This window comes from Phaseolus vulgaris, chromosome 2 (genome assembly GCF_051622355.1).
Source record: "Phaseolus vulgaris cultivar YP4 chromosome 2, ASM5162235v1, whole genome shotgun sequence".
Classification (NCBI taxonomy): Eukaryota; Viridiplantae; Streptophyta; class Magnoliopsida; order Fabales; family Fabaceae; genus Phaseolus; species Phaseolus vulgaris.
Window position 1 is genome coordinate 50,300,464 of NC_143499.1, and position 20,136 is coordinate 50,320,599.

The following is a 20,136-nucleotide window of genomic DNA, read 5'->3' on the forward strand; positions in this document are numbered from 1 at the left end:
ATTATTTTTGTATTGTGATTGAATTACATTAACAAAAGAATAGCAAAAAATGTATAATAAAAATATAAGTAATTTGGTTTAGATTGTTTATATTTGTAAATCATAAATTCATAATCAAATAATATTAGATTAATTGATTTAGTTCGAATTGAACTGAATCCAATTTAATTGCTTTTAATTTAAATTATAACAACGGAATTCTTTATTTGTCTAAATTTTAAAAAAATGCGAACATGCAAAGTAGTCTCTGAAGAGAATATTGTCATATGATTTTTTATTTTCTATATAATTAAAATATTAAATATTTGATTAAAATATTATATTATATAATACAAACATTTTAACAATTAAATTAGACAGTTGAGTTATAAAGTAGTATAATAATTAAAAGGGCACAAGGATATAGAACTATTAAATGTTAACGTTAAATACGATCAAAACAATAAACACTTAAATAAAAATGTTAAGCAGGATTAATATAGACAAAAGAAAAACGAAAGCAAACACCTGTAACTTTTCTGTATGGAATTAGAGACAAGCCAGTTCTCATCTATACAACGAACGTGTTCTTGCACATATTTACCAAACCAAAAGCATGCACCTTTAAAATTCAAAATATTGCATATTTAGATGCCTGGAAACTTGGGACATACCAGAATCCTATACTATACTTTGATTTGACAAACAGATATTGTTATCTCAATCAAACGCTAAAAGCTCATCCAGCTGTTCATCTGTCCAATGGGGGACTGAACTTTTTTTATCTTCCATCTGCCTCTGACTTTGTAAGTGATTTTCCATCTGCCTCTGACTTTCTAAGTGATTTTCCATCCCAGTTTTTTCGGCTTGAGATGTATGAACTGAGTTTGTTGTAGAACTATTATTGCCTTGAGCAATCCGCGCTAAACTGTCGGCTTCTTCATCCAATCTAGGAGGGTTGGGTTGATCTTCCATCTCACAATCAAGCTCACCAACACAGTGTACTTGCACATGTCCAGCATTATCCAGACTCAATGGGAAGTTCTCTCTTTCCGAAACAGTTTCAAGGTTTTGATACTTTTCATTATCTCTGTGACAGATCGTTGAACCCAAAACTTCAGCCCTCTGCCAGTCAACATCTGCCACTTGTCTAGAGCTTGACTCAAGTCTGAGATCAGACATGGTTTCTTCATTTCTTTCCCGTGGCGGAGAGAATGTACTTCCAGATGCCAATAACCCTTCAAGCCTTTCTGTTGCAAAGAGAGCCATGTATGAATTTCCAATAAATCGGCAACATCAATTACACATAAAAATGTGTTCAGGAATACTTGATTCATAGATGTGCACATACCCACACTAGGTGTAGTTCGTATCACTGGGCGTACAGGATCTATTAATTGTTGTGATGGAGGTCCACAGTCCTTGGAGAAGACCTGTGTAACATATTAACAAGCTATGGGGGGCACACAAACAAATACCTTTCAACAATAAGCACATATATAATACAAGGATTATACAGTTTTCATCCAATCATAAATGTATCAAGTCTCTCGATTTTTGCAATAAATACCTTGAAAGACATATCTACTGAGATTTCTGATTGATTTACGTTGACAGTGCACAGAAATTACAATTAATAAGAGAAGATAGTGTATTCAACAGTGTCATCTAATCACAGACTGGCATATATGGTAAATCTCATAGAATATGGAATTGAATTCATTAACAAATTGGGAGTAACCTGAAATGAAAAACAGAGACGACCCTATGGCATACCTGGAGAATGTTGCGCACTGTTACATTCAGATAACACGTAGAGCGGGTTGGACAAAACACAGCAACCTGTGTGAAGCATAACAGAATTAAATGAAAGCAAGGAAAACGTGTGAGACAGAGCAGGGAAAAAAGTAGCAAGGAGAAAGACCTCTTGCAGAACCAAGACAGAATCAACAGCGATGCCCTTCCTAAATTCTGGCTGCGCGAAGACTTTGCGATGGACACTGGCACTAACAGTGACTGTAGGATCCTGAAATGGGAAATTCGTATGAATCTTCTCACGAAACGAAGATGACAACAGTTGTCTATATATACATAGTTGCATTGCAGTGAGTAAAAGTAGAGCGAGTACCTTGAGCGTAATCGTCATGTCTCCGAGACCGTTGGGGGTGCAGGATTTGATAACAGCCACGACCAGAGGCACTCTCTCGATGTTCTTGATTGAGTTCAACGGCGTGCCGTGTGCCGCGTCATCAGCATCCACCATACCCTGCGAGCGAACGAATTGGATGGCGCAGAGCCAGGGATTGGTGCTGAAATCGCGGTGGCTTTCGCGGCCGACGCGCCTTATGAACTCTTGAGTGGGGAGGGGGTGGTCGCGGCTGCGGTTGCTCATGACGGCTTGAACGGCGCCGGCGGGACCTGGAATGAGGGAAGAGGAGCTGGAATGCGCGTTGCAAGGGCGGAGGAAGGCGGAGGTATCGGAGTCATCGACGTCAAGTGCTTCCCAGGGTTCTTCCATTTCCATCGCGCGGGAAAAGAAATCGCCGGTTACTTCCTTTTCTTCTCTTTGGTTGGGCCCATCATGGGCTAGGTCCAACTCGAAATTATCTCTTACGTTTTTTAGAGTTTCTTCCTGCTCCCCTACGTTTTTCTTCCTGCCCCCCATAATTTTTAAAATTCCGAAAGTAGTCTTGTCCTTTTATTTGAAAAATGGAACCTGAATTTTTTGAATTATGGATTTGTGAAATCAGAAAGAATTTTTTGCACTATGGATTCTGAAATTTGGAAACATACTACGAATCTACAAATCCGAAAGATTACCGATCCGGAAGATTTGTGGATCCATCAATCTAGGAGTTATGCGAATTCAACATTCTGAAAGACAAAAAACAAATTGTGGATTTCCCATTTTGTAAACCTAGTGAGAAGTGCACTATTTGTGAAAATGAAAATTTGCAAAAAAAAACAAAATTATAAATTTGAAAACAAAACAAAAAAAATACTTACCTTCTTCTCCAAAAAGAAAACTGCCAAAAAAAACCATCGAACTACTACCAAGTCGTCAGAGATGCCATCGGTCACCACCAAGAGAAACGCCTTCCAGTGCCAAGACATGGAGTAGCGCCGCCGTTGAGAGAGCAATGCAGTTTGTCGGTGTGCAGTCTGTGTGAAAAGGAAGAAGAAAGAGTAGAGTGTGGGTATTGTGTGCATTTTAGGATTTTTATAAAATATTAAGGATATGTTTATCTTTGCATAACATTGTGGGTGCAAGAAAAAAAATATAGGGGTACACGAAGAAACTACCACGTTTTTTTTTATGTAAAATCTGTAAAAAGAATTTGCAAAATATGAAAAATTATAGTATTTCACTTGAAGCTTTGTAAGCTGATTATGCTGTGTATTAGATTTTAAATATTTTAAGCATTTTTGTAAATATATAATATGACTTAAATCGCGTTTTTAGCAGTTAAAATACTTTTGAATTTTAATTACTATATAATCTTTTAAGTTTTTATTTAGATCAAAATTCTCAGTGTAATGGTGGGAAAGTTTTGCCCAAGCATTCATTAATAGTAGTTATTCCATTGAAAATTGTTTTCCAATGAAAACAACAAAAACTAATTTTCCTTCTAGAGTTTGATACACTGAACTTTAAATTCATGTAAGCATTTGTTTTAAATTTATCAACAAAATATTTTAATTACATTGTTTTTCTTTATGACCAATGTTTGCATTATAGTTTGATCACTTGTGATTTATTTATTGGTGTAAAAAAATAGTTTTAAATGTAGATTTGATGGAAGATGGAGGTGGTGAAAATAGAAGAGAAGCAGGAAATTGGAGGGTGAAGAGTGGTGGAAGGAAAGAACGTACACGTTGAAGGTGCATGGCATGCATGCAATTCTTCTACCTCTCTCATGTCTTCTATAAAACCAAAACAACCTTAGCCAACATTAATCTCTTTCTCTCAAATCCCATCACACAAACATTCTATTTCTCTCTGTCTCTCTCTCTTCCTCCTAACCATAATAACCACACCAACCAATTATAGAAGCACCCCAAATAACCCAATTCTGGTAACCTAGTAATATTTTTAGTCTTATTTTGATTGTTGGTAGAACATAATGAACTGTAAATAACAAGTTATATATGTTTGAATTTGGCACAGGAAAGAGAGGGGGAGGGAGACAGTGATTGATTGGGACATGGACGGATTACTCGGCCTTCTACGAATTCACGTCAAGCGTGGTGTCGACCTCGCCATTCGCGATGTCAGCACAAGTGATCCTTACGTTGTCGTTAAGATGGACAAGCAGGTCACTTCTTTTACATTTCATCACATCAACAAATTCTTCTAAATTTCTTCAAACTTTTTAATCGTAAACCTCTTTCTTCAGAAGCTCAAAACCAGTGTCATCAAAAAGGATATTAACCCTGAGTGGAATGAAGATCTTACCTTTTCTGTCACAGATCCCTCTTGTCCATTGATAATGGTAAGCATTCATAACCTATGTAACGTGTTATACGAATGTCAGTGTCGGTGTCTGATGCATTCATACCTATTCATACCTATGTAACGTGTTATACGAGTGTTATACGAATGTTAGTGTCTGACGTTATAATTGTTGTATCAGTTGTCTTCTGATGCATTAATTTTGAATGCAGACTGTGTATGATCATGACACATTCAGCATGGATGACAAAATGGGAGATGCAGAATTTGATATCTCACCATATATAGAAGCAGTGAAGATGGAAGTGGATGATCTTCCGAATGGAACCATAATCACCAGAATGCTACCATGCAGGACGAACTGTCTGGCGGAGGAAAGTTGCGTGGTTTATGAGAATGGTAAAATTCTACAAAATGTTGTTCTAAGACTACGACATGTTGAATGTGGTGAGCTGGAATTTCAATTGGAATGGATTAGTCTTCCTGGGGCCAAGTCTTTAGCATAGCATCGTTTCAACAACTATTATGCATGCTTAACAGTTACCACTATGTCTGTACTCATAATTTCTGCTTCTTTTTCTCCCATTTATAGTGTAAGAGACTCACCTCAACTCACCTCACTCATAACATATTTATGCTCTTTTTGTATATTTTTACAGGTTTTTAAGTTTCGTGTAATCATTAAATGATGCTTTACCAAGGTATTAATATATTTCAATGATAATGGTTAATTTATAATATATGGTTGGAGAGAATTTCAAAGGAGCTCCTAAGATGTAGGTTTGTAACCTCTTCATAAGATAATTAAGATTTTCATCGTTCACTTCAAAATAATTTTTTCCATATTCTAAATATTAATCAAGACACTTAGTTTCTCACTCATTCTTCATATGTAATAATTTGCACAAAAGCTTGTTTTTCCCTTGTTTTTCACAAAAGCTCTTCACTCTCGCTTCTTTAATTAATTAATGTATCAGCAACTTGAACTCTTCTATGTCAGATTTTTCTTGATCTTTATAAATACAAAGTATGGGTTATGTTTCAACAAGGATATGTAATCATTCATCCTTATAAAAACAGATTGATTATTATAATCTTTTTAACTATTTTAACTCGACCTAACCATGATTATATATACTGAAATTTAAATATTAAAGTTTAAAAAATTATATCTTATATTTTTCTAATATTTGAAACATGTTCACAACAAAAAAAGGAATTGGAAAAAAATATAAAACGCTTTTCATGAATCTAAAAACTTCACTTAAGCTATATTTCATCTTCTAAATTATCAAATACGATCTTCACATTTCACTCAGACTCACAATAAATTAAAGAAAAAAATATAAGAGAAAAATATTGGTTAGTTCCTATATTTTGATGTGTACCCACCATTTTGTGATGTAGAACCAAACACGAGTTTAAGCTTCAATTTTTAAAACACAAGGAAGTTATGTTTTTCTTTTAATATAAAGCAAAACAGGTCTAAATCCGAAAACCTGCATCATCTCAAACTCTATGGTGCATTAGATTCAGAATGTAGCAGTGTATTTTCATGCATCAGTTACCTGTGTTCATGTTCCAACACAGCAGGAACCAAAAGGAGCACCATAAACTGTGTGGTTGTTTGATTTGTGTTAATAATGTTTGTTATTACATGAATATGTGTAAATTTGTGTAGAGTGGTTTTGGTGATTGAAGAGAGAGAAGGTGTTGGAAGAGGAAAGAGAAGTGTGATTTCTACGAAATTGACTTGAAGGATATCGTATAATGTGTTTGAAATTGGATGTGAATCCACACAAATATGCTTCATTGCCCAACAAAGTATTTATTTTTGTACGAGGCAAAGAGATAAGACATTGGTTGAAGGAATGGAGTAGGTAAGAGATTAGAAAAAAGAAATGAAATGCATGCACAGTTTTATGGTCTTAGGAAACATAAAAACCCATGGTAGTGCGTGCAACTTAAGACAAGAATGCATGGTGTTCAGAATTTGGAGAATTGAATATCTAACTAAACTTTCATTCTATGCTCTCTTCAATGCCTTCTCATCATTAACTTCCACGCATGCCTCACTTATCACTTCCACCACATATAAATATACTACTATTTCCTTCTTTTTCTTAATCAATATTTCAAATTTTCATTTCATTTATGTCCTAGGAAATTTCCACTTTACCTACCTAACTAGACGGGATTGGAACTAAAAGAATTATTTTCTTTCTTCTTAGTCAGTCCATAGGTTAGTCTGCACTTTCTTCTTTCCTTCTGTTATTCTAGTACTTCTCCACTCTTTGTCTTTGTGAACTCTTAGTTCGAATCTTCGTGAACTCTTAGTTCGAATGTTATTTGTAAAAGGTACTCCGACGCTCAAATTAGAATTTGGTGTTCGACACTATTAGTAATGGATTATGACATATCTAATTCTTGAAATTGTGTCTATTTATGTGATTATTATGGATAATTTGTTATTTAACGGGATTAAGAATTTGAATCATGATTGAAAATGTATTGTCTAGTGTTTAATAACTGATTAATCTTGATATTTATCTGTCTTTAATAACTGATTAATCTTGATATTTATCTGTTTCGACGTAATGGTTTTGGTCGTCGGATCTGACAGGTGTCGGTCCGTTCGATACACTAAGAAAATATTTTTTTTTTAGTTTTTTTGTTTAAGGGTGCCACGACCGAGAGCCATTAAAGGTTTTGGTTCTTTTGTTTAAGGTTACATACTTTTTCAGTAACATTTTCTTTTCACTGCTGGTGCTGCTTTTTATACTATCAATCTATGATTACTTTTTCTTTGTTTTTTATAATTTTATTCTTACAAACTTCAAAATTCTTAAAATACTTATTCTGAAATATAATTGCAGGAAGAGTTTGCTTTTTACTATAAAAAATATAAAGGTTAATTCGTATACTAGTCTCAGAAAAAATATTAGTATTATCCAACTGATAATATATGCATCCGCTGAGTTAGTTACACTGCTATTTTGTCCTTGTTCCATTCAAGGGAATCTATTTTTCCTATAAATAATTTATTCAACTGTAAAGTTATTTAAAATATTAATAATATTGTATCAGAATTATTTAAATATATTTTAACGAATACTTGTTTGACTTATAAGGTCATTTTGATCGTTATTAAATTATCTATAATATGCGAGTCGGTAATCTCGATGTGAATTAAATTATCTATAGTATACGAGTTGGTAAACTGAAAGAGGTGTGATAAAAATTTTACATCGTATACAAGTTGATAATCTCGATGTGAAAGAGGTGTGATAAAGATGTTACATCGTATACGAGTTGGTAATCTCGATGTGAAGGAGGTGTAATAAAGATCTTACATTGCTTAGATATTAGTTTGCATGAAAGGAGTAGCTAAGAAAGTGAAGGCAAAGGCATGCAAGGCCTACTAGATTACGGGCATGTGATGGTTTGTATCCTTTTGACCTCATGCATTTGTCCTACACTCTTACTGCTATATCCTACTCTCTCTCTTTATCTCTACATCACTCTCTCTATAACCTCTCTTTTCTTCAATTTTAATCAAATACCAATTATTCAACTATGAATAAGACCTATATCTAAGTTAATTTTGATCATTTATTATATAAAAAGTTGCACTGTCTAAGCAAACATGGAGAATTCATCTTGACTTTTGAACAAAATGTTTCTGCAGAATTAAGATAAAGAAATATAAAGGTATAATGAAATAGCAGAGAAAAGAAAGAGAAAAGTGGAAAACTAAACTACAGCTCATAGGAAGAAGAAACAGAGGATTCAAAGAGAAAGTTAAACACCTCTCTGCAAAACCATTGTTTCATCTATGCACACTCCACTCCACTGAAGGCTCAAATCCAAACACACTTCAAAACTCTCTCTCTCTCTCTCTGCGTTGGGGACTGAACTGCAAGTGCACGCACGCACGTACCTCTCGAAGCTCAAAAAATATTTGTTGTATTTTCACTGTTACCCAGCACCACCACACCACCTCAAAAACCACACACACCTCCTCTGCATCATCACCACCAACTTTCTCCTTTCTCTTCCACCTTCTCCCTTCAACCTCTGCTCTCTTCTTCTTTCTCCAAAGGAAGAGCAAAATGATCACTTTAGCCGACTTTTACCACGTCATGACCGCAATGCTGCCACTCTATGTGGCCATGTTACTCGCTTACGCGTCGGTCAAATGGTGGAAAATCTTCTCCCCGGACCAATGCTCCGGCATAAACCGCTTCGTCGCTCTGTTCGCAGTCCCTCTGCTCTCCTTCCACTTCATCGCCTCCAACAACCCCTACCAGATGAACTTCCGGTTCATCGCGGCGGACACGCTGCAGAAGACGATCGTGTTGGCGGTGCTGACGATCTGGAGCAACGTCAGCAAGAGGGGGTGTTTGGAATGGACCATAACTCTGTTCTCCATCTCCACCCTCCCCAACACGCTGGTGATGGGCATTCCGTTGCTGAAGGGGATGTACGGGGAATTCTCCGGGAGTTTGATGGTCCAAATAGTGGTCCTCCAGTGCATCATCTGGTACACCTTGATGCTGTTCATGTTCGAGTACAGAGGCGCCAGAATGTTGATATCAGAGCAGTTTCCAGACAGTGGCGCCGCCATTGTCGCCATCCACGTGGACTCCGATGTGATGTCGCTTGATGGACGACAGACCTTGGAAACGCAAGCCCAGATCATGGAGGACGGCAAGCTCCACGTCACCGTCAGAAAGTCCAACGCTTCCAGATCCGACATCTTCTCCAGAAGGTCCCATGGCTTCTCTTCCACCACCCCTCGCCCTTCCAACCTCACCAATGCAGAGATTTACTCTCTCCAATCCTCCACCAACCCCACTCCCAGAGCCTCCAGCTTCAACCACTCCGATTTCTACTCCATGATGGCCCCTCCTCGTACCTCCAACTTCGCCACCAACGACGGTTATGCCTTCTCTGCTTCCAGAGGACCAACTCCCAGACCTTCCAACTACGACGAAGATGCTTCCGCAGCTGCTAATGCTAATGCCAACAACAACGAAAAACCCAGGCACCATTACCCTGCTCCTAACCCTGACATCTTCTCCCCCGCCGCGTATAAAAATGGCCCCAAGAAGCCCAATGGGCATGCCAGTGCCCCCTCCAAAGCAGAGGATCCAAACAGGGACCTTCATATGGTCGTTTGGAGTTCAAGTGCTTCCCCTGTTTCAGATGTGTTTGGTGGACATGAACACGATCATAGAGAAGTGAAGATAGCTGTGTCTCCCAAAAAAGGTTTTGTTTTCATGCATATAACTTGTAATTTAATCTTGATTTGGTTGTTTCTTATTCTGGTGGTTTTTTATGAACAGGGGAGGGTAACAGAGAGAGTGAAGAGGAGTACCTTGAGAAGGAGGGTTTTAGTTTTGGAAAGAGGGAGATTGAGAATGAGCATGAAGGTGAGAAAGCTGGGAACAGAAATCCAAAAACTATGCCTCCAACGAGTGTGATGACAAGACTTATTTTGATCATGGTGTGGAGGAAACTTATCAGAAACCCCAACACATATTCCAGCCTAATTGGCCTAACTTGGTCACTTATTTCCTTCAGGTAACTATTTTTCTTTTGATCTCTAGAGCATTTCATAGTATATAACCTCATCTTATAAACCTGTTGTTTTACAAGGTTGAGTTATGTACATCTTAATAACTTTCTCAACATTTTGGTTCTGAACATTCTTTTACTTCTTCTGAACTTGTGTTGTGTGTGTTTAGGTGGAACGTGGAAATGCCAGCCATAATTGCCAAGTCTATTTCCATATTGTCAGATGCAGGGCTTGGGATGGCCATGTTTAGTCTTGGTAAGTATACACATGGCTCTTCCTTCGTATTAACATGTTCTCACCTTTGTTTTCTTGGAAAAGAAAAAGAGGGGGCAGAAAATCTTTTCTAGTTCTCTGTTAGCTTTGGTTCATAACTTTTTATTATTATAAAATGTTTTGTTTTGATAAAGAAGTAGGCATGTGTGTGATGTGGTGTAGTTGTATGAATCTAGTGTAGCCAGAGAACAAAGTGAGCAAACAAACAGTATCGTGTTCCTTTTTCTATCTTGTGTTGGTGGGGTTGATGATGATGAAAGGTCTTTCACTACTACAAATTATACCATTTCATAATATACTTAATATATAAGTGAGTGAAGTCACTGATTTTATGATGTTGAATTAGGATTTAAATCCACTTTTGATGTGCATGAGAACAGGTCTGTTCATGGCTTTGCAACCAAGGATCATAGCATGTGGAAATTCCACAGCAGCTTTTTCTATGGCCGTGAGATTCCTTACAGGTCCAGCTGTCATGGCCGTTGCTTCCATTGTTGTTGGACTCAAAGGTGTTCTCTTACACGTTGCCATTGTTCAGGTATAGATTCCTCTCTCTCTTTCTTTCTGCTAGCTTCTAACAAAACCAATACAATAATGTTCACTCACACAAGCTCAAAAAATTCCACTGCATTAAAATATGTGTCTGCATATGCCAAGATATGATATTATATTGCAACAAATACTCACTCAAACCTCTTAATTGGTTCAATTTCCTGCTACAATGTCGATCTGCACCTTGGTTGGTTCCCTCATAAAAAGCTTAAAATTCTCTGCAAAATGAGTAATATATTCACAAACTTACATCAGTCTACAAAATATCTTGAATCACAGGTTATATACTGAAATAGTTTTCAATGTATTATCATTACTATTTGAAAGGACAAGAAAACAAAAACCCAACATTTGACTGATTTGTTTGATTTTGTCATTTGAAAAAAATATACAGGCAGCTCTTCCTCAGGGAATTGTCCCATTTGTGTTTGCAAAGGAATACAATGTGCACCCTGATATTCTGAGCACTGGGTAAGTCCAAATTATGATTATAAAATGTGTTTTCTGGTAAAATATTGGAATTATAATTGAAAAATGGTGTTGAAAATGCAGTGTTATTTTTGGGATGTTGATTGCATTGCCCATTACTCTGGTGTACTACATCTTGCTGGGGTTATTATGAGTGAATGAGAAGATCCATGGAAGCTGGTTTGAGAGTTCTTAGAGAAGGAGAACACATCTTCAATCAAATACACAAGCCTCATCATAATTCAATCTAATTATCCTTTCTTTTAGTCAAGATGTAAAATCATGTTTGTACATAATTTTTTTTTATAAAATCACTGTCTTGTTATTTTTTAAATTATCACTCATTAATAGGATGCTTTATTTTCAGTCTATTTATTACTCCTTTATGATCCAATTCAAATTTAAGAAAAAATATATATTTTAAAGCTAGATTAGCTTTTATATATTATGTTATTTGAAAGACGTAAATATATAATGATATTATAATCTAAATTATTTACACACACAACTTAAATTTTAATTATTAATTCTAAATTATAATGGAGTAAATGTAAAATGAATCATACTTTTAATTGAAAACATTAATAAACTAATTAAAAATTTATAAAAAATCTTTCTTATAATATCGTGTAAATCTTGCTTATAATAATATGGAATACAAATTGTAGCATTTAGTTAAAAATCCTTTAAGACGTGAGGTTGAACATAGAAGGAAGAGGAGGATAAATAAAAGGTATGAAATTGTAGAAGAAGATTATTGCATAGATGTAATAAATGAGTTTGAATATATTTGATGTGTTTGGAAATATACGAAGGTAGAGAAAAAGGGGTTTGATTTGATGTGGACTGCTTTGGAATATTAGGGAACAACATTCACAATCTAATCTTCAATTTATACATACATTGCCTTTTTTGAGACACCTTTTCTTTTCAGTCTTCCTTTGTTTTTCTTTTTTAAAATATTAATATTCAATTGTCTAAATCAAATATATTAACACCTTTTTTGTTTTTATGAAAAATATTTCATTATATAAATTTCACTATAGGATATTGTATTGATGGAGGATAAACGATCGGTAGAGATTCCAATATCTGGCTAGAGTTGATCGATACGACTAAAACGATTAAACATAACAAAAGATTAACAAGACCAAACCACGATTAAGCATTAGGTAATACATATTTAATTATGATCCGAAAATATAATTTATTTCAATAAAAAAAGTCCATGATTATCATATAAATAGTCACACATCTTGAGAAAAATGTATGTCGTTATCATACATTAATTACACCGAGCATCGAATAGCGAAATCTCACTTTAGCGTTAGAATGTCTTTTACAAATACCATTTGAGCTTGGAGTTTACAGATATGAGAAGAAGAGACACGAAAGGAGAGTTGTGAAGTTGTTCCGAAAAGAGGAGTAAAGATAGATCGACTCATAAGAAAGACAATCGTTTTCTTAGTTTCAACTCCGATTAAGAAAAAATATCAATACTATAATCATTAAAATCTTATAAAACAATTATAAATAATTTTTCAATAAAAAATATTATGAAGCATTATATTTAAAAATATAGACTCTTACGTCCTATACTAAGTTTTTGTAAGAATTTATTTTTTGAATAAAATTTCCCTTGACAATGTCTTGCCATCATCACCATTTTGCCTTCAAATATATATAAATAAGATTATTCAGATTAAGTTACCTTGCATATGATAATGCTAATACACAATCCATTAAGCATCCTTATATTTGGTCTTTGTCATAACTATCCATCATGCTCAAACCAAATTTCACTTTTCATTATTCTAAAAACAAAATACAAGATATATAAATAAAAAATAAGAGTAAGTTTGTCATTTATTACAATTTTTTCATCCTTGGAAATAAAGTAACAACTTCAGTTTTAATATAATTATTATAATTGTAACTTGTTTTCAATTATTTAATCATCAATAATTGAAAAGTGTCATCTATTTTTTTAATAAGTGATGTTGATTGTTTGTGGACGTGTTGAAGTAAGTTTTATAATGTTTTAATGGACAGTAATTATGTTTTCATTCACTTATTTTTGTAATTTTTAAAAACTAAAATAAAAGTAAAACTTCAAATATAACGATTTTTTTATAACTTCCTTATATACGTTCAAATTATATAATTGTTTTCTGAATAGGGTGTGGAGGTTAAAAAAATTTATTTAAAAAATATGAAGTTATATTTTATTTAAAATTATTTAATATAATTACAAAAATTAAAACTTACTTTTTACTATTAATATGAAATGGAGGAAGAATTTACCAAAAACTCATGAATTGTTTATGGGCACAGAAGCCCAATATCCCCACTGGTATGGTTTTGCTATAATTTTAAAGGTGTTTCTTCTTGCACCCATCAATTTTCAAAAAGGGTGTTTTACCTTTTTTTTCAGAATGTTTCTAAAACAAAATTTTCAGAAATGTGTTTTTTGGAATAAATTATTCTGATTCTATAATTTGAAATATATTATTTAGAATAAATTTATCAAATTTTATAATTTTGAAATGCTCTTTTTTTAAAAAGTAATATTTTTAAATTATAAAATCCAAAAAATACTTTTAAATTTATAAATATCTTATAAATTATACAATACAGAAGGTGTAAATAAAAAAAATCCATTTTCTTTTAGGATATATTTTTGAAAGGTGTGTTATTAGGAAGATACTGCCAAGAGTGTATCTAAGAAGGGACAGAAAGCACGTGAGTAGAGGCACCAAGAAGATCCTCCCAATTCTACCACATGGAACCACCACGTGGCCAAACATCATTGGCACAATCAGATCCCAACAGATTCATTTTATGTGTACCAAATAATATCATTTTATTATTTATTCCATCAATATATTATAATGATAAGATGATTTTTATTAGAATTTCTTGTATAATATTTTATGCGACCAAGCAAATATTTTTAAAAAATAAAAAAAAATACTTATGTAATGTAAAAAAGAGATTATGATGTACTTTAAAATATAAAAAAAGAGAGCTTTGTGTAAACTTTTGAAAAACCACAATATTAACAAAATTTGAAGAAAAAAAGCCCCACTCAACTTCAAAATAATGCATTCTTATTAAAAGATTATACTTTTTTAACTTTTTGATGGCATAGAGATTTACTTATATTCAAATTTGATAGAAAGTTATGAGACTTAACATTTTTCTTAAATAATGTCTTAAATGGTATTGTCATGTATCGGATACATGTATCGGATATCGATACTCATAAAACATGTATCGATAAAATATCAAATTTAAAAAATATTTGTTGGATTTTTGACAATTTTAACATTATTATAATATAATTTTTAAAAAATACATTAATTTTCTAAAAATACAAATTTATTGTATAAATTTTTATTATAATTACAAAAATAAGGAACAAATCATTTTGAACCAGCTATGAGAAACATGTTTTTGTTAAAAAAAATTCTGAAACATAGTTTTCCACATAAATCTTTATTGTCAATTTATATAATTCATAATTATATAATATATAGATCTGTGTCATCAATTTATATAATTCATAATTATATAATATATAAATCTGTGTCATCGTATTTGCATTTTAGAGATTATACTTATCTCCGTGTCAATGTTCTTGTTCGTGTTGTGTAGTGTTGTATAATGACAATGTGTTTAGTACATAGATCGAAAGTAACATTTATTATGAATTTAGTGTGAAATTTATGGGTTATAAATAATTTGAGTGATATAAAAAAGCAGGTGGTGTATAACATATGGTTGATTTAATTTGTAATAAATATTAATAGTGAAAAAAGCATAGTGTATATTTGATATGATATTTGTTGTAGAAGAAGATGGTGTGTTATATATATAGATATATAGATATAGGGTGGAAGCGGAGAAAGAAGAGATAGAAAGAAAGAAAGGAAAGAAGGGTAATGCAGCAAAGAGGAGGAAGTAACAACCGTAGATCAAGGAGTTTCTCAAGGTCTCGTCTCGCAATTGAAGGCACTTAGCCATCGCACCACTTTCTTCTCTCTGTTTTCTTCTTTTCTCTTCTTCTCTTCTCTGTTCTCTTCTGTTCTGTTCTGTTCCTTCATCAATGGCTTCAGGTCAGATCGCCCCTTTTTCTTTTTCTTTCTTTCTTTCTTCTTCCATTTCGATCAATTTCAACTTCACTCATCGCTTTTCATTGACTCTTATCTGCAGGAAATGAAAATGGTGTCAATGAGCGCGACATGCAGAAACTCTACTGGGTTCAACATTCCGCTGATTTGTCCGTTGAGGCAATGATGCTCGATTCCAAAGCCGCTCATCTCGACAAGGAAGAGAGACCCGAGGTCTTCTCTCTCTCTCTCTCTCTCTCTTATCCTTTAATACGCATTTCAAAATATTCTCCTGCAACTTGATCTCTTATAGATTTGATCTGTTCGCTCCAACAAAACCAACAACTGTTGTACTGTTCTTGTGCTGTGTCTTTTCTCCCTCGTCTTGAAAACTGTATGGGTTACACTTTGGACTGCAAATTTTATCTCTTCAGGAAAAGTCATCACTGCTTGCCACATCTTTGCTTTAGATCCATCTTTTTTACATTGCTAAAATATGCTTCTGAAGTGAATTCTCTCTTCTTCCTGTGCCATATTTGGGTTTATGGTTATAATTGTGAATTAAATTAGTACTTTATCCTGTTAATTTGCTTTATGTTACAAGCAGCAGAGTGGGTTGCAAGTTTCTCTGTGTATGTACACATTTCTCAATATCTCACCCCCTTTTCTTCTTTAAGCTGTTCGTGCTTTTGCAGGCAACTCATCTGTTCTATTTTTGTTTACCTAGGTACTTTCTCTGTTACCTCCGTGTGAAGGAAAGTCCGTTATAGAGCTGGGAGCAGGTATCGGAAGATTTACTGGTGAATTGGCTCAGAAAGCTGGGCAGTTGCTTGCTGTGGACTTCATTGAGAGTGCAATCAAGAAGGTCTTGCATGGTTTCTTTATTCCGAAAATTAATATGGTTTATTCATGCCAATTTTATACATACGCGCATTATGAAGTAACCTGAATGACTCTCGTCTTTCGCAATGTTTTGCAGAATGAAAGCATCAACGGACACCACAAGAATGTCAAATTTCTGTGTGCTGATGTCACGTCTCCAAACATGTCGAATAGTGTTTCTGAAGGATCAGTTGATGTGATTTTCTCGAATTGGTTACTTATGTATCTTTCAGATAATGAGGTCAGTTTTGTTTATTTTAGAGAATATAAGTTTGCAAAATTTTCATGATTCTGTTCTCAATGCGGGCCTCCAGGAGTTACCCTTTTTGTTTTTCTCCTGATCCCTTAGGTTGAAAAATTAGCTGAAAGGATGATCAAATGGTTAAAAGATGGTGGGTATATATTCTTCAGAGAATCTTGTTTCCATCAGTCGGGAGATTCAAAGAGAAAACACAACCCTACGCACTACAGGGAACCTAGATTTTACACCAAGGTTTGTTCTTTCGAGTGTGGTTACATTCCTTCCTTAGTCTGTTTGAATAAAAATGTGCTGGACGTCAAGTTTGGGCTCATTTGTAGTGTATGATTTTTATATTATGGAGTCAAAACCTTTGGATCAAATTCAATAAAGCATATTTTAAAGTGTAATTAAACTGGTTTAGTGGCAGTTTTTGTGGTTGGAAAGTTGGACCGTGGATCATGGGTTCCTTTCCAAATTTTAGTGTCTGTTTCGTGTTAAATTCTTTTCAAACTAAAATTTCTTTTTGACAATGATTGGGTTTAAGTACTCATGGATAAGAAGTGCCCAGAAGTTTAACTATTGAGATTTTAATGAAAATAATATTTTTACATGCTATCAACTTAAATCAAACTCAGCTGAAAATTGTCTTAAAACAGATGTAATTCCCTGTTGCAAGAGAAAAGATCTTTGATCTGTTTAATGCCACTGTTTCAAGATTTTTATGTTTTATGTATAGTTGGCATAGACAAAGAGCTGTCTGTATTTTAGAGGAAACAACCTTCTCTAAAACCTTGGTTTTGATGACTTTGATCTCTGAACCCTTTTTCTCATGCAGGTTTTTAAAGAGTGTCATATGAGTGATAATACTGGAAATTCCTTTGAGCTTTCTCTCATTGGCTGTAAATGCATTGGAGCTTATGTCCGAAACAAGAAGAATCAAAACCAGGTAATAAAATTGGGTTTCCATTTCTTGCAAAGTATTGTAATTAATTTCTGCTTACCCAATTGACTGACTATAACTGTTTTGTTGCATAGATCTGCTGGATATGGCAAAAAGTTAAATCAGAAGACGATAGGGGTTTCCAGCGGTTCTTGGATAGAGTTGAATACAGTCACAAGAGTATTTTACGATATGAGCAGATGTATGGCCCAGGCTTTGTGAGCACCGGTGGACTTGGTACGCCTTAAAAATTTTCTTTCTCTGGTTATGCATTGCTATCGTAGAGATCTTTCCTTTTTCCTTAAAACTGATATGGTAGTATGATCTTACTTGACTGTCCACAAGAGCGACCTTTTCTCATTTACCCATTTGCTGGCTACACATAACCAGCTGGTTGCTATGTAGCGATTTGCTCCATGACTACAAGGTCTTGATAAGTTAGGATTTTGGAATTGTGAGAGGGGCCGTGCTGTGCAAGAAAGAGTTGTTCATTATTTCCTACTTTTTTTTCATTCTGCAAATGTAGTTTCTGTCAATGGTGAAATATTTGTACGACAGCTCCTTTTAATATAGTTTTGATTTTTAGACTATTTCATAAACTTTTTGCAAAATGTGGCATTTCATCATTCTTAGTTTAATATATTTTTTGTTATAGAAATATGTAATTATACTCTTTTGATTAATAAATTCAGTTGTTATGAACATATTTATATGCATATTTTTTTCTCTCTACTAGCATATAGGATTTTTTTTAGTAAAAATTATTAGAAGATCTGATACTTTGATCACTTAATGTTGTTCTATTTTTCCTCTCATTCTTAGATTGCTTAATATTGTATCATACTTGGGTATTTTTTTAAATCTTTTTTCTTCTGAAAATCTCATGGTCTGAATCTTGGAGGTCAGGTGCTGTGTGTTTATAATTGTTGTATCTATGTATCTTAACCTACCATGTTCTGCTTCTCTGCTTGGCAGAAACAACAGAGGAATTTGTGGCAAAGCTAGGATTAAAGCCTGGTCAGAAAGTTCTGGATGTTGGTTGTGGTGTTGGGGGAGGTGATTTCTACATGGCTGAAAATTTTGATGTCGAGGTTGTTGGCATTGACCTCTCCATAAATATGATTTCCCTCGCCATTGAACGTGCTATTGGACTGAACTATGCTGTTGAATTTGATTGCGCGGATTGCTTTAAAAAATCGTATCCTGACAATACATTTGATGTAATCTACACTCGTGACACCATGTTACATGTCAAAGTAAGGAGCTGTCCTTTTTCTTTTCTTGTTTAATTGTTGATTTTGGCAGTGTTATATGCGTTATACCTTGAAATACATTAAATATCAAATGTGATATGCGGAGGAGAAACCAACTTTACTCTGGATCAATGCAGGATAAACCGACATTATTTAGATCATTTTACAAGTGGTTGAAACCTGGAGGAAAAATTCTAATTACCGATTATTGCAAAAGTGCTCAAAGTCCGTCTTCAGAATTTGCCGAGTACATTAAAAAAGGAGGATATTATCTCCATGACATGAAAGCGTATGAGAAGGTATTGTTGGCTTGTGCTATCAGTGTAAACATCTTGCTTAATATTAACTTATCCTCTGATTGTCAATCTCCTCTTCTAAATCTTTTTCAGATGCTCGAGGATGCTGGATTTGATGATCTCATTGCTGAAGATCGAACTGATCAGGTTTTTGTGACCTTACGATATACTCTGCTTAGTATCTGCATTTTTTTATTGTGATTCTAAAGTACTAATAGCTTTATTACTTGTGCGGTTTAGTTCGTGAAAACACTACAGAAGGAGTTAGATGCCCTTGAGAACAAGAAGGATGATTTCATTCGTGACTTCAGCGAGGTGGGTTTTTTCATTATGTTTATAAGATAGTTTTTTTTTATGGCATTTGTTTCTCTGTAAAAAACCATTGACGGTGGGATTCATTGTTTTCAGGAAGATTACAATGAAATTGTGGAAAGATGGAAGGCAAAGCAGAGCAGGGGTGCATCTAAAGAGCAGATGTGGGGCCTGTTCATTGCCAAGAAAAATTGACATGCTTTGTTGCTGTCATTTGTCTTGTTCTATTATATTTAGTTTATGTGTGACTCTAGTTTTCCATATAATAATGTTTTGAATAATGATTTCTATGTTATTCTTGGTTTAAAGTTCATAGCTTTAGGATAACTTGCCATTGGCATTGGTTTGAATAATTGGTGAATCTGCTAGAACCACTTCACGCCCATCTTATTTGGATAAAATACAGTTTTATTACAAGGCCAACGTTTAAATAAGAATCAAAAGAAATATTATCTTCCTAAAAAAGTTTAAATAAATAGATCCATAATCTTGGTGGTGATAAATAGTGAGTTATGTGGTTCTTTAATTAGTGTATTTGGTTCATATAATTTTAACTAGTAGTATGTGATATGTAATAAAAAATAATTAATACTAAAATCGTATATGTGAAAAATAATTTTTATTTTTATTAAAGACCAGAAATTCTAACACACTTTTTTTAAGGTGAAATTAAAATTTTCAATGTGAGACAAGTTGAGTTCTTCAATAATTTTTTTTGCATACAATAGGATAAAAAAAATAAAGTAGAAAGAGGAGAGAGAGAGACGAAGATGGTGATACAGAATACAAAAGGA

The 20,136-nt window shown here is 34.0% G+C and overlaps 4 protein-coding genes across 4 annotated transcripts; 3 read left to right on the forward strand and 1 right to left on the reverse strand.

The window, feature by feature from the left end:
* Positions 1-489: 489 nt before the first annotated feature.
* LOC137813045 (uncharacterized) lies at positions 490-2,524 on the reverse strand. Its single transcript, XM_068615333.2, has 5 exons — positions 2,108-2,524; positions 1,904-2,005; positions 1,756-1,821; positions 1,331-1,412; positions 490-1,229 (listed from the first exon to the last, which is right to left on the reverse strand). The coding sequence occupies exons 1-5, from the start codon at positions 2,501-2,503 to the stop codon at positions 700-702; spliced, it is 1,176 nt and encodes a 391-aa protein (XP_068471434.2). The 5' UTR covers positions 2,504-2,524; the 3' UTR covers positions 490-699.
* A 1,427-nt stretch (positions 2,525-3,951) lies between these two features.
* On the forward strand, positions 3,952-5,150 carry C2 (Calcium-dependent lipid-binding (CaLB domain) family protein). Its single transcript, XM_068610910.2, has 4 exons — positions 3,952-4,055; positions 4,148-4,295; positions 4,377-4,472; positions 4,645-5,150. Exons 2-4 carry the CDS (start codon positions 4,185-4,187, stop codon positions 4,936-4,938), a joined length of 501 nt encoding a protein of 166 aa, XP_068467011.1. The 5' UTR covers positions 3,952-4,055; positions 4,148-4,184; the 3' UTR covers positions 4,939-5,150.
* A 2,928-nt stretch (positions 5,151-8,078) lies between these two features.
* LOC137813046 (putative auxin efflux carrier component 1c) lies at positions 8,079-11,679 on the forward strand. Its single transcript, XM_068615335.2, has 6 exons — positions 8,079-9,703; positions 9,781-10,018; positions 10,183-10,268; positions 10,667-10,824; positions 11,233-11,309; positions 11,391-11,679. Exons 1-6 carry the CDS (start codon positions 8,545-8,547, stop codon positions 11,458-11,460), a joined length of 1,788 nt encoding a protein of 595 aa, XP_068471436.2. The 5' UTR covers positions 8,079-8,544; the 3' UTR covers positions 11,461-11,679.
* Positions 11,680-15,069: 3,390 nt separating this feature from the next.
* Positions 15,070-19,716, forward strand: XPL1 (S-adenosyl-L-methionine-dependent methyltransferases superfamily protein). The gene is made up of 12 exons (XM_068615341.2): positions 15,070-15,424; positions 15,522-15,652; positions 16,146-16,283; positions 16,398-16,541; positions 16,650-16,793; positions 17,377-17,487; positions 17,577-17,718; positions 18,457-18,737; positions 18,872-19,033; positions 19,124-19,177; positions 19,271-19,345; positions 19,439-19,716. Exons 1-12 carry the CDS (start codon positions 15,415-15,417, stop codon positions 19,535-19,537), a joined length of 1,491 nt encoding a protein of 496 aa, XP_068471442.2. The 5' UTR covers positions 15,070-15,414; the 3' UTR covers positions 19,538-19,716.
* Positions 19,717-20,136: the final 420 nt, after the last annotated feature.